At 37.7% G+C, this 13,943-nt stretch overlaps 2 protein-coding genes across 2 annotated transcripts in view; one reads left to right on the forward strand and one right to left on the reverse strand.

Annotated features, from left to right (window-relative positions):
* POLR2B (RNA polymerase II subunit B) overlaps nucleotides 1-6,773 on the forward strand; it is a 42,663-nt gene extending 35,890 nt beyond the window's left edge. Inside the window, exons 19-25 of the mRNA XM_037162272.2 lie at nucleotides 739-989; nucleotides 1,070-1,159; nucleotides 1,408-1,515; nucleotides 2,354-2,467; nucleotides 2,888-3,048; nucleotides 5,547-5,742; nucleotides 6,506-6,773. Coding sequence (XP_037018167.1) covers nucleotides 739-989; nucleotides 1,070-1,159; nucleotides 1,408-1,515; nucleotides 2,354-2,467; nucleotides 2,888-3,048; nucleotides 5,547-5,742; nucleotides 6,506-6,595 — 1,010 coding nt within the window. The 3' untranslated portion in view covers nucleotides 6,596-6,773. The remainder of the gene's footprint in view (nucleotides 1-738; nucleotides 990-1,069; nucleotides 1,160-1,407; nucleotides 1,516-2,353; nucleotides 2,468-2,887; nucleotides 3,049-5,546; nucleotides 5,743-6,505) is intronic.
* Nucleotides 6,689-13,943, reverse strand: part of IGFBP7 (insulin like growth factor binding protein 7) — a 69,777-nt gene continuing 62,522 nt past the window's right edge. The window contains exons 3-5 of the mRNA XM_037162274.2: nucleotides 9,331-9,447; nucleotides 8,569-8,695; nucleotides 6,689-6,954 (exon numbers count right to left, since the gene is read on the reverse strand). Coding sequence (XP_037018169.1) covers nucleotides 6,935-6,954; nucleotides 8,569-8,695; nucleotides 9,331-9,447 — 264 coding nt within the window. The 3' untranslated portion in view covers nucleotides 6,689-6,934. The remainder of the gene's footprint in view (nucleotides 6,955-8,568; nucleotides 8,696-9,330; nucleotides 9,448-13,943) is intronic.

Below are 13,943 nucleotides of genomic sequence, written 5' to 3' on the forward strand. Positions count from 1 at the left end.
TGTGTGGTGTATGTCCTGTCCCTTAGTTTATGTATTTACATGGGAACTTCCTTCCTCCTTCACATTTGTGGTGTGACCAGATTTGTCTAGTCACAGTATTTGTGTACTTTTATCAAATAAGTGATAGGATACCTAACATTTTTTGTATCTTGTAAAAAACTCACTTATTTCTAGTTACTACTATTTTCATAGACACTTAGAAAATGTATATGCAGTAGTATGGATGGAATGTCCCAGGGAAGTATTTCTGTTTCAGTTTTGACTTCCAGTAGTATTGCATGAAGTGAAATGTGTTCTGTTCCCTAGGCATCTTCCTATTTCTTCATGTCCTGGGCTGGTTCTGTGCAGTGGAGAATTTCTGTCAAGTAGAGTTAAGATTATTTAAGACAAAATGTAAAATTGCTGTGGGTGGATGTGTGTAGAGGGCATTGATATTTTCTCATGTGAGGAAGAGATCAGCAGATGCCAACACACTTACCCAGAGTCAGCGAGCAGAAGGAGAATCTCCTTTTCCAGGGCTTAGTCCAGAGCTTTTTACGGAGTTTGCAGTAACTTGTAATATTTGGAGTACGGGCATTCTAGTATTACTACACACAGGGTCATGGTGTGATAGAGAGACCTGTGAACTTCTCTCACTTGGAATTGACTTATGTGTTTAGTGGGGGATTAGGTGACACTTCAAATACTTCCCTACGTAGTAGTGCCATTTCAGAAAATTCCACGTCTTTTTCCTCGTAGGTATGAGGCATGCCATTTATGATAAGCTGGATGATGATGGCTTGATAGCTCCTGGGGTTCGTGTATCAGGAGATGATGTTATTATAGGCAAAACAGTCACCTTGCCTGAAAATGAAGATGAATTGGAGAGCACTAATAGACGCTATACCAAGAGAGACTGTAGCACTTTTCTCAGAACTAGTGAGACAGGCATTGTGGATCAGGTTATGGTGACCCTCAACCAGGAAGGATATAAATTTTGTAAGATAAGGGTGAGTATAGCTTTGTCATATCACTGTTTATAGAAAGTAAACCAGATTGACTTAATTAACTTATTTTTATATGAATTCAGGTACGCTCTGTTAGAATCCCACAGATTGGAGACAAATTTGCCAGTCGACATGGTCAGAAGGGTACTTGTGGTATTCAATATAGACAAGAGGTAAGTTGTTTTTCTGATCTCCTTCATTCCTAACCCAGTTTTGTTGAACATTTTATTAGTTCAAAATTTGCTTTAACTTAAGAGTCCAAAGGCGGTAAAGGCTTGACATTTAATTTTAGTGTTGAGTAATTATAAGAACACACTATATTGAACAGAATTCAGGACATAGAAAAACTTAGGTGAGGGGGGACCTAGTTCCATAGCTAAGAGGTTTAAGTTTAAGTTTCTTTTTAAACATTTCTTTATAGGATATGCCTTTCACCTGCGAAGGTATCACCCCTGACATCATCATAAATCCCCATGCCATCCCCTCTCGTATGACTATTGGTCACTTGATTGAGTGTCTTCAGGGGAAGGTAAGAGGTTTTCTTTAACAATATGGGTTCCAAGCTGATGTTCCTTCTGGAATCATAGGTGGTTTTTCTCATGTTTGAGCAGAGGTACCTTGGAAAAAGCTAGATGATACTTTCCTCCTTCAAAATTGGTTATGATCATGCCTTTCTTCCCCTCCAAAATTTGCAGTTACAGCTAAGTCACAATTTTTATAAAATTTACTATATCCGACATATATATACACACACACACACACACACACACACACACACACACACAGGAGTGGGCAAAAGGTTTATAGTCATGCATATAGAAAATAATATAATCATTGATAAATAATACAAGAATAAACTCTTGTGTACTCACAGCTGTAAACCCGTTACCCACCTCTGTATGTGTTGGTTGTATACTTTGGATTGTTTCTTTCTATAGATAAAGTGTTAATTCATTGATGGTTAATTAGTTGTCAGCTTAATTTTATTAGTTGTGTGTGCAATTTTCAATGGAGGTTTTCTATTTTTAAGTGTCTTGAGGTACAATGGTTGTAGTTCAACAATTGGATGACTTACTTTTAGGGCATTAAAATGTTTTCTTGAGCTGTAGGAAGTATTTGGGAGTCTCCTTTTTTGTAACTGTTCCTATGGATAGCTTCTTATTTCAAGTGTTATAATTGAGTCTTTATTTTTAAGGTAAATTTAGTTATAAATACTGTGTTAATAAAATATAGCTTTTCATAATAGATTTTTTTTAAGTTTAAAATCTTTTCTAGGAAGGATTTTTAATTGAATACATTCTTGATACAGATTTCTAAGGGGTGAATGAAGGAAATATCCTTTTAAAGACTACTTTTTTTTTTAAAAGGTTTCAGCTAACAAGGGTGAAATTGGTGATGCCACTCCATTTAATGATGCTGTTAATGTACAGAAGATTTCTAACCTTTTATCTGATTATGGCTACCATCTCAGAGGAAATGAGGTATGCTTGCCTTTACATTTACTAATGTTGCTTACATTTGTTATGTATATTCTTTTTTGTATGTGTGTAGTTTCACTCTTAAAAAATTAAGCCTTTTATTGAGGTATAACATGTACTTCAAATATGTTCATAAATTACAAATGTAGAGCCTGGCGAGGTTTCACAGAACATGCATGTGTTACTGGCTCCAGACCCTGAAAATTAAATGACCAGAACTCTTTTATGCTTAGACTTACTCTCATGTCCCCTCATAGCTCCCTCCCCCCTCTCCAAGGTAACCACTTTCTTGACTTTTAACAGTATAGATTAGTTTTGTGTGCTTTGATTTTTTTTTATAAGAATACAATCATGCAATATATGCATATATATTCTTTGAACTTGTTTACTATTTTTAAGTCTGTGCTTCAAAATCTGTTTCAGGTCTTGTACAATGGATTCACTGGTAGAAAAATCACATCACAAATTTTCATTGGCCCCACTTATTACCAGCGTTTGAAGCACATGGTGGATGACAAGATTCATTCTCGTGCTAGGGGACCCATTCAGATTCTTAACAGACAACCCATGGAGGGCAGATCCCGGTAAGAGAGCGGCACCGTTGTCACTGTTATTATTAATTAGCCTTTTTTCTTTGGTGAAAACGTGAAACAGAAAAATAGAGGTGATGGTATAATGAACCTCCATGTGCTTGTCACACCACTTTCGTAACTAGGAACTCAAGGCATTGTCGCCAACTACTGGTTAAAGCATAGCCCAAATATGCAATTTCTTCTGTAAATATTTCATCAAATTTTTATAGAAGAGTGGTTTTTGAATTTGTGGATTCCAGGACCCCAAAGAGCTGTTGTTTAAGAATTATATCTACATTTAAGTGTATGAGGATAATTGTCCTCATGTAGATAGATAAGTGGTTGGACAAGGGGAAAATATTCTAATAACGTTTTCAGGTGATTGTGGCTATATTTCTTTGGATGCTACACCAAAATGACAAGTTGTAGTTTCTTGTAGGCTAGTTGTAATGTAGAGTCTGAAACCATATTAAGTGAATTTTTATATTTAGTATTTAAAATTTGTCAACCTGTTTTTGCACTTTGAATGTATCTTTTACACATGCATGATTTGGTAGCATCATAATTGGTCATTTGGAAAATATTGGTTCACTGAGTTATACAGATTTTTAAATGTTGACGTATTTTATTATACCAGGAAAAAATTCACACTTGTGAATATCACCACTGAGGTAATCAGAATAGTCTTGAAGTATTGGGAAGTATCAAGCCCATAGTGTTGGACAGAGGTTTTCTCAAATACTAATTTTGGATCAAAAATTCAAATTTTTAATCATTTCAGCAAATACTTAAAATTGTTTTCTTTGAAGTAAAAGGCTCACATTGTTCCTTTTCAGAAAATATTCTGCCATGTAAGTCTGAATTAACATAATTTAGTGTTACCGTTGGTGGATTACCATGGTGTTGGAGTCAGCTATTTTTTTAAGTAGAAAAGATATTCCACGGTTAAAGTGACTAGTTCAAGTGCTTTTCTTAAAGACCGTCCTGTTCAGTATCCAACAAAAGTACTTTATGAGAACTTCCTATTTTGTCATAAAATATTAGAAAGATGTATATTCAAGGGTCAGGTTTTAATAAAACTGATCATTTTTTACTGCTTCATTACTGACATTCTTAAGTAAAAATGGGCTTTTCCCCTCCTTCACTCACAGTGGGAAACAGGACAGCCAGGGAAGTTTGGTTGCACTGCCTCAGTGTGTGTTCAGGTGCCAGCAGCATTTATTTAGTTGCTGCGCAACCATCAGCATAGCGTCCGCAGAGTGAAAGAAGCAGATGTGTTGTTAGTATTATTGTAAAAGTTTTCGCTTTCACGGGGTCCCCTGAGAACCTTCGCTTTAAAAGATTCGAACATGAAAAACCAAAAACTAACCACAGTAGTTCCTTAATACTATTAAATATGCAGTGTTCAAATTTACCTCTTCCTTGAATAATTTTTTAAAAGGTTTGTTGGTTTCAATCAGGATACAAATAAGGTCTGTGCTTTGCAGTTGTTACTTCTCTTAAGCTTTTTAAATCTGTAGGCTGCTCTGCAATTTTTTTGTTGAAGAAATTGGATTGTTTATCCTAGAGGGCTTCTCCCAGTCCAGATTTGCTGTCTAGATTGCATTCCTTTGCAGTCTGGATGTTTGCATTCACGGCTGTGTGTTCCTGTTTTTGTTGTGAGTAGCTAGTCACATCTAGAGCCTTGATGAGATAATGAGATTGTGTTCAGTAATACTTCATAGATGATTGTATACTTCCGATATCTGGTTGTCTCTCTTGATTTTAGCAGCTACTAATTAATGATCATTACCTAAAGCCATTAATTAGGTAAGGATTGCAAACTGATGAGATTCTAACTTTATTATTCCTTTTTCATTTATTTGCTAGAATACTGTTATAGAAGAGAAAATTGGTTTCATCAACTGGTTATCTGGTGACATAGTTCATATAGTAAAGGCAGATAAATGCTTCATTCTCTCCCTTTATTTTCCAGTTTGTGAATTGGTTGTCTAGCACCTTCACAGTTGATCAGTGATTGGGTTTTTCGTAATAACATTAGAAACTCAACTGATTTTATGTTTCTGTGTATTAAGAATGTTAAGAAAGCTGTCACCATTCACCTGTCTGGCTATCTGAAGAGCGTGTTTTATTTCACTTCCACTCTGCAGAAACCTGTTATTGTTCACGTGTTCTTCCCACTACTTTTGCCAGCATGCATTTATTATTGCAGGCATGATTGTCTGGACTCATTCATGGAGAAGTTCCTTTATTTAGATCAAATTTGTATTTTATGAGGAAAAGTATATGCTACACATGAGGATCTAATGTGTTTATTCTATTTGAGGACCTTCTAATGCACATCCAGTAGTTGGTAGATTTCTCCCCTCCCCACCATGTAGAGAGAATGCTAGGATATACAAATTAGAGTCTAGTTCTCCATTACCTACATCCTTCTTTACCTTTGCCATTAGTGAAGGTGGTGTTGACATAGAAAAATACAAAGTAATCTGTTGTTTTTCCCTTAACAGTGATGGTGGCCTGCGTTTTGGAGAAATGGAACGAGATTGTCAGATTGCTCACGGAGCAGCCCAGTTTTTAAGGGAAAGATTATTTGAGGCATCAGATCCGTATCAGGTTCATGTTTGCAATCTCTGTGGAATAATGGCAATCGCTAACACCAGGACACATACGTATGAATGCAGGGGCTGTCGAAATAAAACCCAGGTGTGTATAGACTTTCGTGGGTGTTAATACTAGTTTAGGATGTAACCAGGTTGGTCTGATTTCCCCGGCAGATTTAGTGTGGTGGAACAGATTGGCATTTTCACAATTTTGAATAGCACACCTCCATAAGATACCTAGTTTTAAATGAAAAGAACAAAATTAAATTTTTCTAAAAATCAATTTAAATTTTACTGTGGTATTGTCTTTAAGCTGTTCATCTTTTGGAAAAGGCCTTGTAGAAGGAATTTTATTTTATTTACCATTTATTTTATTTTTCAATTACATGTACATTCAATATTTTTTATTGTTGTTTAGGTACAGTTAAAAAAACCTATTACTTAAGAAGGGTGAATGTAGCCCTGGCTGGTGTGGCTCAGTGGATTTGAGTGCTAGCCTGCAAACCAAAGGATCACTGGTTCAATTCCTAGTGAGGGCACATGCCTGGGTTGTGGGCCAGGTCTCCAGTAGTGGGTGCATGAGAGGCAACCACACATTGATGTTTCTCACCCTGCCTTCCCCTCTGTTTAAAAATAATAAATAAATAAGCTCTTTTTAAAGAAAGGGTGAATATAAATAGTCTGGCAGAAAGGATGAAACATTAAAGCCTATTAAGAGAAGGACCAGTGAAGACCAACTTTGTAGGATGTTATCTTCCTTCTCATTTATTCATCATCTCCACTACCAAGTCTTTACCTCTCTCTGGGGTAGGGAAGTAGGCGTATTTCAGTACAACTTTGCTAATTACTTCTTTTTTTCGTTTCAGATTTCTTTGGTGCGAATGCCTTACGCGTGCAAACTATTGTTTCAGGAGCTTATGTCTATGAGTATCGCTCCTCGAATGATGAGCGTTTAGCTCTTTTAAAAGATTCACAGTAAGATACTTTTAAATATCTTTTGTGTCTTGTTTTTAATGAAATGGCTTTAAAAATAACAAATATGAGATACATTGTGAGAAAAAGCATTTTATTTGTTTCATTTGATGATATGCATGCTTTTCTTCTGTAAATAGACAATAAATTTTTGTAGATAGTCTTGATGTGTTGTCTTTATTTTGTATTTCACTATGTAAAACCAGTGAGTATAAGTAAGGTGTTAGTGGACTGGGTGAAAAGAAACGGATTACTAGGCAAGAACAGGTGTGGTAGATATCCATGATTACTTTTAGCTGTGCAGACTAATGTATTCTTCAGGTTCATAGCTTGGCACCTTCACCTGTTTAAAAAAAAGATGAAAAACCTAGTTATATGTCTGTTTATGGTTGACTTTCCGATTTTTAGCTGTTTTAGTGTTTCCAAGTAAATGATGTTAAAATGTGGAGATAAAGGATATACCATATGCATGACTTGGGGGAGTGCTCTTTGGAGGTTGAGCTATATACTATTTTAGATGTGGAAGGCAAATTTGTTGAACTGGTCTGTGTCTAAGAATGGACCTTACAGAACTCGCAGAACACATTTTACAAACGAGCAGGTTGAGATCCAGAGAGGCTAAGAACTTCCCTTTGTCATCCGGCTCTCATCAAAAATTTAAAGTGGAATAATTATTGGCAGAGCCGAGGCTCAAACACATGACTCTTAGCTATTGCTCTGTTTTATCTCCTGGCTTTACACATCTTGGCTGAAGAGAATCTGATGGAACATCCTTACTTGATATTTCTTCCTTTGATACCACAACTGAGTGATCCACATGCAGGAATGGTTTGACAAATGCTGACAGTAAATTTTGTATTTTTGGCTTAAGGACAAGCCAATCCAGACATCATCCTAATAGAACTATGGACTGTAAATACAAAGCTGCATTATTCTGACACCACCAGGATGGGTGCTTACGAGGAAGCTTTTGACAGTGGAGTGTGGGTGTAGGCAGAACAGAGTTGGGTCCCTGCCATTGTACTCTCCTTTCTGGCTTTTATAAAAGCTCAAGGTGACAGACCCAAATTGTTTCCATTTAAGCGGGAGTTTAATAATCACAACACTAAGGAAAAATGTAGATAGATAGAAAGTTATGGGAAATACTGTGTTGGCCAAAAAGTCTGTATGGTTTTTTCCGTAAAATAAGAGACACATTTTTCATTTTCACCACTAACTTCACTGATTTGGACATTTTGAGTATGTTAACTGTCTCCCATGTGATATAATGTTGATTATTGTCAATTAATGTCTCAATTTAATCACTGCCAACTTCAACCGGTCTATCCAACCATGGAGCATCGTCCAATAAGAAATTTCCAGCACAAAGCTTCACGAATCACTTTTGACACATTTGATCATCCACAGCACTTTCTCCATCTGCTACACAAGTCTTTTTTTGCATTTCAGTTGCGTTTTTACCTTTCTTGAAATAATAAAGCATAATATGCCTAAAATATTGCGTATTTTCTTCCATCTTCAATATTAACATGATTACACAAAAGTTAACCAATTTTGATGTTTTTGTTTTAAATGAATGCTGATATGACACCTAATCACAGTACAAAAACAAAATTGTTTTGCAGTTAAAGATAACTAAGCGCTCCTAGAGTGATCTCACAGAAAAGACCAAATGAACTTTCTGGCCAACCCAACATAAGCCATTCATCAAGTTTGAGTTTTTGTCTCTTATATGTATAAGATAAGGTGAAAGCATCTAAGTCATCATAATAGCATTCTGTCAACTGTCTGAAAGGAGCTATGCGCTCCACACTTTGGTTACATACTTAATGCCCTGTGGATTCCTAACATTGCAGAATTTCATTAAGAGCTATGTTTGATAACTTCAAATTGGTTCTGTTCTTTATTAAGCAGAAGCACTAGGCATTTTTGAGTGGTTGTGAGATTTATTACCTACCTTTCTTCACTGGTATTTCATGTAAGCTATTAACCACTGTAATTTTTGCTGATGCTGAAGCCTGTCCTTGGGAATTGGAGGCATGGCACTCGTACTCTCCTGCGTCCTCCTTACTGAGAGGGGATAACTGGAAGAAAAGGGGTTATTAGTGCCTCTGTGCCATTCCTCTCTCTTTCTAGCAGATTCAATTAAGTCATTATTTCATAATTTTCCTGCAATGACCAGGGAATCCACAGCAAAGATACTGCTAGAAATAGTGCAAGTCCTGTGATAGGAGAATCATACAGCTGCCATATTGGGTCTGTTGGGAAGATGCATACTCTGAGGAAATGGGGACACATTTGGTCCTTTTGGTCACAATGCAAAGGTTACAAACTGGAGAGGTGCATATAGCAGTTTGAGGAAAACTGTGATAGGATTTATGATTGAAGTACTATCCCCCTGAGTATTCATAGCTATCAAAGATCAAGTAAAAGAAAGTAACTAGTAATAGTTGACTAAAGTAATTAATGGCTTGGATCATTTAGTTAGCTGTGAGAATTTTGCTTTGAACTCTTAGGGAAAAACAATTTTTGTAGTTCTTGTTTATTTGTTGGTCAGTTCCAAAATATCCAGTAAACCTCCGCTGCTTTTTCAGTTTCCTCCGAAAGTGGAGCAGCAGCACCATGTGCATATGTTCAGCCTGGTGTGCATCAGGCATCTTCGCCAGGTCCGCTGAATCTAATCCCAGCAAAGAAATCCCCGCCACCTCTCGGTACTCACCAGCACCCAGCCAGTTACTTCGTGCTTCTCTGGGCCTCCTCTTGTCTGAATGGCCAGGTTTTCCCGGTCACCGGGCAAGAGTTCTATCCTCTGAAATCCATCCTCATCCCTTTTTACCTGCAAAAAAGGGGGGAAATAGTCACTGTTCTCTGTACTGAATCATGAGCTTGGAAGTGGCCACATTTCTGTAATTGCACAAGGGGTACATCAAATTTCAATTAAATTAAAACTAGCAATTTTCACATTCCCCTTTCCTGAATACTTACAAAAAATACAGATCTATCCTGGTTTGTTTCCCTCTAAGCTTACATGTTTTAAACTAATGTATTTTTCTGCATGCGTGGGGAATGCCTGTCATACTCTCCTACCACTGGCGACCTCTGTTCACTCATGCCCTTGTAAATTCTCGTCAGTGCCAGGCCTCCTCTTGCTTGCCAAGCTGTACCTGATTTTGACAAACTGTGTCACCCAGTGCTAGGTGGGTTTGATGCTTGGGGTCTTGTGACAACCTGTGTCACCCAGTGCTAGGTAGGTTTGATGCTTGGGGTCTTGTGTTGGAGCCCAGAGCCAGGGTTCCTCCTTCAACACACTCATCAGTGGAAAGTAGGTTGAGTCCACAGCCAATACCAACTCTTTGTTCCAAGGGCTAAGGGTTCATCAAATATTTACTAAAGTTCTGAGAACAAAAAATCCCTGTCAGGTACAGACCTCTGTCATTGTTCTCATGACAAGACTTGCTGCCTACCCCTGTACATCTCATGGTGAGGGTCAGGGTGGGTTAAGAAAATTGGCCTTGATTTTAGGCCAGTAGCAAACACTGTCCTAACTTACCCCTTCACTTAAAAAGGCAAACTGTGCTCATTATGTAAACTTTGGAAAATATACAAAAATTCAAAGAATAAAATTTACTTGTAGCGCCTCCATGAATACACCTTTAGCATAAGTTTCTAGAAGTGGAATTGAGTCACAGATGATAAATATATTTTAAAGCTTGTTACAATGATGTTTTTTAAAGGGTACATAAAGCGATGTTTATTCCATCCCAGGTTCTTTAAAAGATAAGCTGATGATTATGGATATTACCTTTGTAATTAGAAAAAGTTTACAATTTCAAACAGGTAGTTTCCTTTTCGACAAGATCGGGTGCGTTCAGGGTGGTATGGCCGTAGACTAGTTTTCTTTTATAATGAAGCAAATCTTGAGTTAAAAAAAGGCCAGACCGGCCCTGGCTGGTATAGCACAGTGGATTGAGCGCGGGACTGTGAACCACAGGATTGGGGTTTGATTCCCAGTCAGGGCACATGCCTGGGTTGCAGGCCTGCAGGCCGGTTCCCTGCAGGCCAGTTCCCAGCAGGGGACGCATGAAAGGCAACTATACATTGATGTTTCTCTCCCTCTCTCCTTCCCCCCTTCCCCTCTAAAGATAAATAAAATATTAAAAAAAAAAAAAAAGGCCAGACCGTAGCATATACATTTTCAACCCTGCATGAGTGTTGGCCGCCCTACAGGTAACCCCCTCCCACCGCATGGGGTTACTGAGCCGTTGTCTCAGCGTCAGACCCACTCTATTTCCTCTGCTTTCTGATGCCAGGGTTGAGACTCTGAAAACCACGTAGGATCTAGGCCAGCTCCTCCCCTACAAAAAGGATCCAGCATTACTGATTTTGAACGCCTGGAATCTTCTGCTTTCCTTTTCTCCCCGAGGTTTCCCACATTGTCACTAACAGAAAATCTGGTATCTTTGTGTTTTTCTCATGAATGTTCTAAGACAAAACCGATAGACTCCACAAGCATCTTTTTCCTTCACTTTCCCCAGTTGCTGGCAGAAATGGTTTATGCTAAGTGCTGATTTTGAAATAGTTATTTAAAAATGGTTTCTCGTGTGTAAGTATTAATTTGATTCAATGGCTAAAGTAATACATCTTTGCTCTTTATTTACTGAATTCAGGATTCTCGAAGGGTTCTGTGTGGGACCAAAGCAGAAAATCACTGCAGCATAGAAACCGTGCCTCTGAGCAACCGGGCCGTTGCTCCTCAGGTCACACAGCTCTTTGTAAAGACCTTTCAGTGCCCATTAACCTCATCTGCTATGCACAGAGAAATTGTTCTCATCAACTGTTTTGATTGGAAAATGAATACTCACATTTAACAGAAGTCATTTTAATACATTGTAAAAACTTAATACACCATGTTAAAAATACAGAAAAAGATGTCAAGAATTTTTATATGGCAGATACCTGTTTGCTTGTGTAAGGGGAGGTTTTTTTTGTTTGTTTATTTGTTTTACAGGATGAAGGTGGATAGAAGTGACTTCTCAGGTGATTGTACAAATATGCAACTGGCTGGAAGTGCCTCCAAGTCTGAACATGAGATATCTGTAGTGCAGAAACAACTGCTTAGTAGTGACTGCTCATTGTAAAGGGCCAATCAGGGGAAGAGTCAGAGGGAGACCAGGAAATCATTTCAGGCCCCTCTGTTTGTATTTTAGCTGCAACAGAATATTCCTGAATCTTGCTATTGCAGATAAGCAAATAATAAGAAAAAGAAAAGTGCCATAAACATTGGTGGCAAAACTGGGTAGCCACATGCAAAAGAATGAAACCGGACCACTATGTTACACCATACACAAACTCTGATTCAAAATGGAATAAAGATAGGAACATAGGACCTGAAATCAAAAGACTCCTAGAAGAAAAAACAGGTGGTAAGCTCTTTGGCATCGGTCTTGGTGATGATTTTCTGGATTTGACTCAAAGCAAAGACTACAAAAGCTAAAATAAACAAGTGGACTACATCGAACTAAAAAGTTTCTGAACAGCAAAGGAGAACATATGCAAAATGAAAAGGCAACCCACTGAATGGGATAATTACCAAATTTCATACGAAGTTAGTATCCAAAATATATAAAGAACTCATACAATTCAACAGATACACACACACACACACACAAAATCAGATTAAGAAGTTGGCAGAGGATCTGAACAGACATTTTTCCAAAGAAGACATACAGATGTCCAACAGATACATGAAAAGATGGTCAACATCATTAATCATCAGAGAAATGCAAATCAAAACCACAAGGAGTAATCTCACACCTGTCAGAATGACTACCGTCAAAAAGACAAGGCAGTGTTGGTGAGGATGTGGAGAAAAGGGAACTGTTGTGTACTGTTAGTGGGAATGCAAATTGGTACAGCTATCATGAAAAACAGTATGGAGGTTCCTCAAAAAATAAAAATAGGGCTGGCATATAATCCAGCAATGCCAGTTCTGGGTACCTATCTGCAGTTCTGGGTACCCAGTTCTGGGTACCAATATGGTGATTTCAAAATCACCATCTTGAAAAGAGATCTGCACCCTTATATTCATTGCAGCATTGATTATAATAGCCAAGACATGGCAATAACCTAAGTGTTCCTGGGCAGATAAATGCACGAAGGCAGTGTGGTGTAAATACATAGAGGGGAATATTATTTAGCCATTAAGAAGAAGAAAATCTTGCCATTTGCAACAACATGGATGGACCTTCAGGGCATTACACTAAGTGAAATAAGTCTGAGAAAGACAAATGTACGATCTCAGTCATATGTAGAATTTAAAACACAAGAACAAAAACAAAAGCAGAATAATCCCCAAGCTCAAAGATACAGAGAACAGATTGGTGGTTGCCAGAGATGGGTATGGGGTAAAGAAATGGATGAAGGGGGTCAAAAGGTATGAGCTTCCAGTTATAATACATAAGCCATGAGGATGTAATATACAGCATGGTGAGTATAATTAGTACTGTATTGCATGTTTGGAAGTTGCTAAGAAAGACCTTAAAAGTTCTCATTGCAAGAAAAAGTTTTTTGTAACTACCTCAAGTGACAGATATTAACTAGACATATTGCGGTGATTTCACCTTGTATACAAATATCAGTTATATTGTATACCTGAAACTAACATAATGTTATGTGTTAATTATACCTCAAATAAAAAAATTTTTTAAAGTGCCAGTGATTACAGAAGCAGGATGGCTTACTCTGATTCCTACAGGTTAATGCGTTTTAAGGGTTTACTAAATTTCATGGAAACTTTAAAGCACATTTATACAACCCAGAACATATTTTTTAGAAATTTTACTTACTGATTTTAGAGGGAAAGGGGGAGGTGGGGGAAGGGAGGGAGAGAGACAGAAACATCAATTTGTTGTTCCACTTATTTATGCATTCATTAGTCGACCCTGTGTGTGTACAGACCAGAGATCGAACTCACAACATCATGTTGACGCTCTAACCAATGAAGATACCCAGCTTGGGCCCAGAACATATTTGTTGTGCCTTTATGGTAAGTTTCAGGAGAGTTTATGATGAAATAGAATATGCATCTATTAAAACTTTTAGATCCCCAGCCACTGTAAAGATAAATGATAAAATGACTGGGAAAAAATATTTATAATACAGGAGAAAGGGTCCATATCTTTAATGTACAAAGACAGACTGATAACAAACAATCCAATAAAAAAAATGGGTAAAGGAGCCCTGGCTGGTGTAGCTCAGTGGATTGAGTGCGAGCCTGTGAACCAGACACTCGAGGTTCGATTCCCAGTCAGGGCACATACTGGGGTTGCAGGC

Source organism: Artibeus jamaicensis, unplaced genomic scaffold, assembly GCF_021234435.1.
Source record: "Artibeus jamaicensis isolate MK-2021 breed Jamaican fruit bat unplaced genomic scaffold, CSHL_Jam_final contig_889, whole genome shotgun sequence".
NCBI lineage: Eukaryota > Metazoa > Chordata > Mammalia > Chiroptera > Phyllostomidae > Artibeus > Artibeus jamaicensis.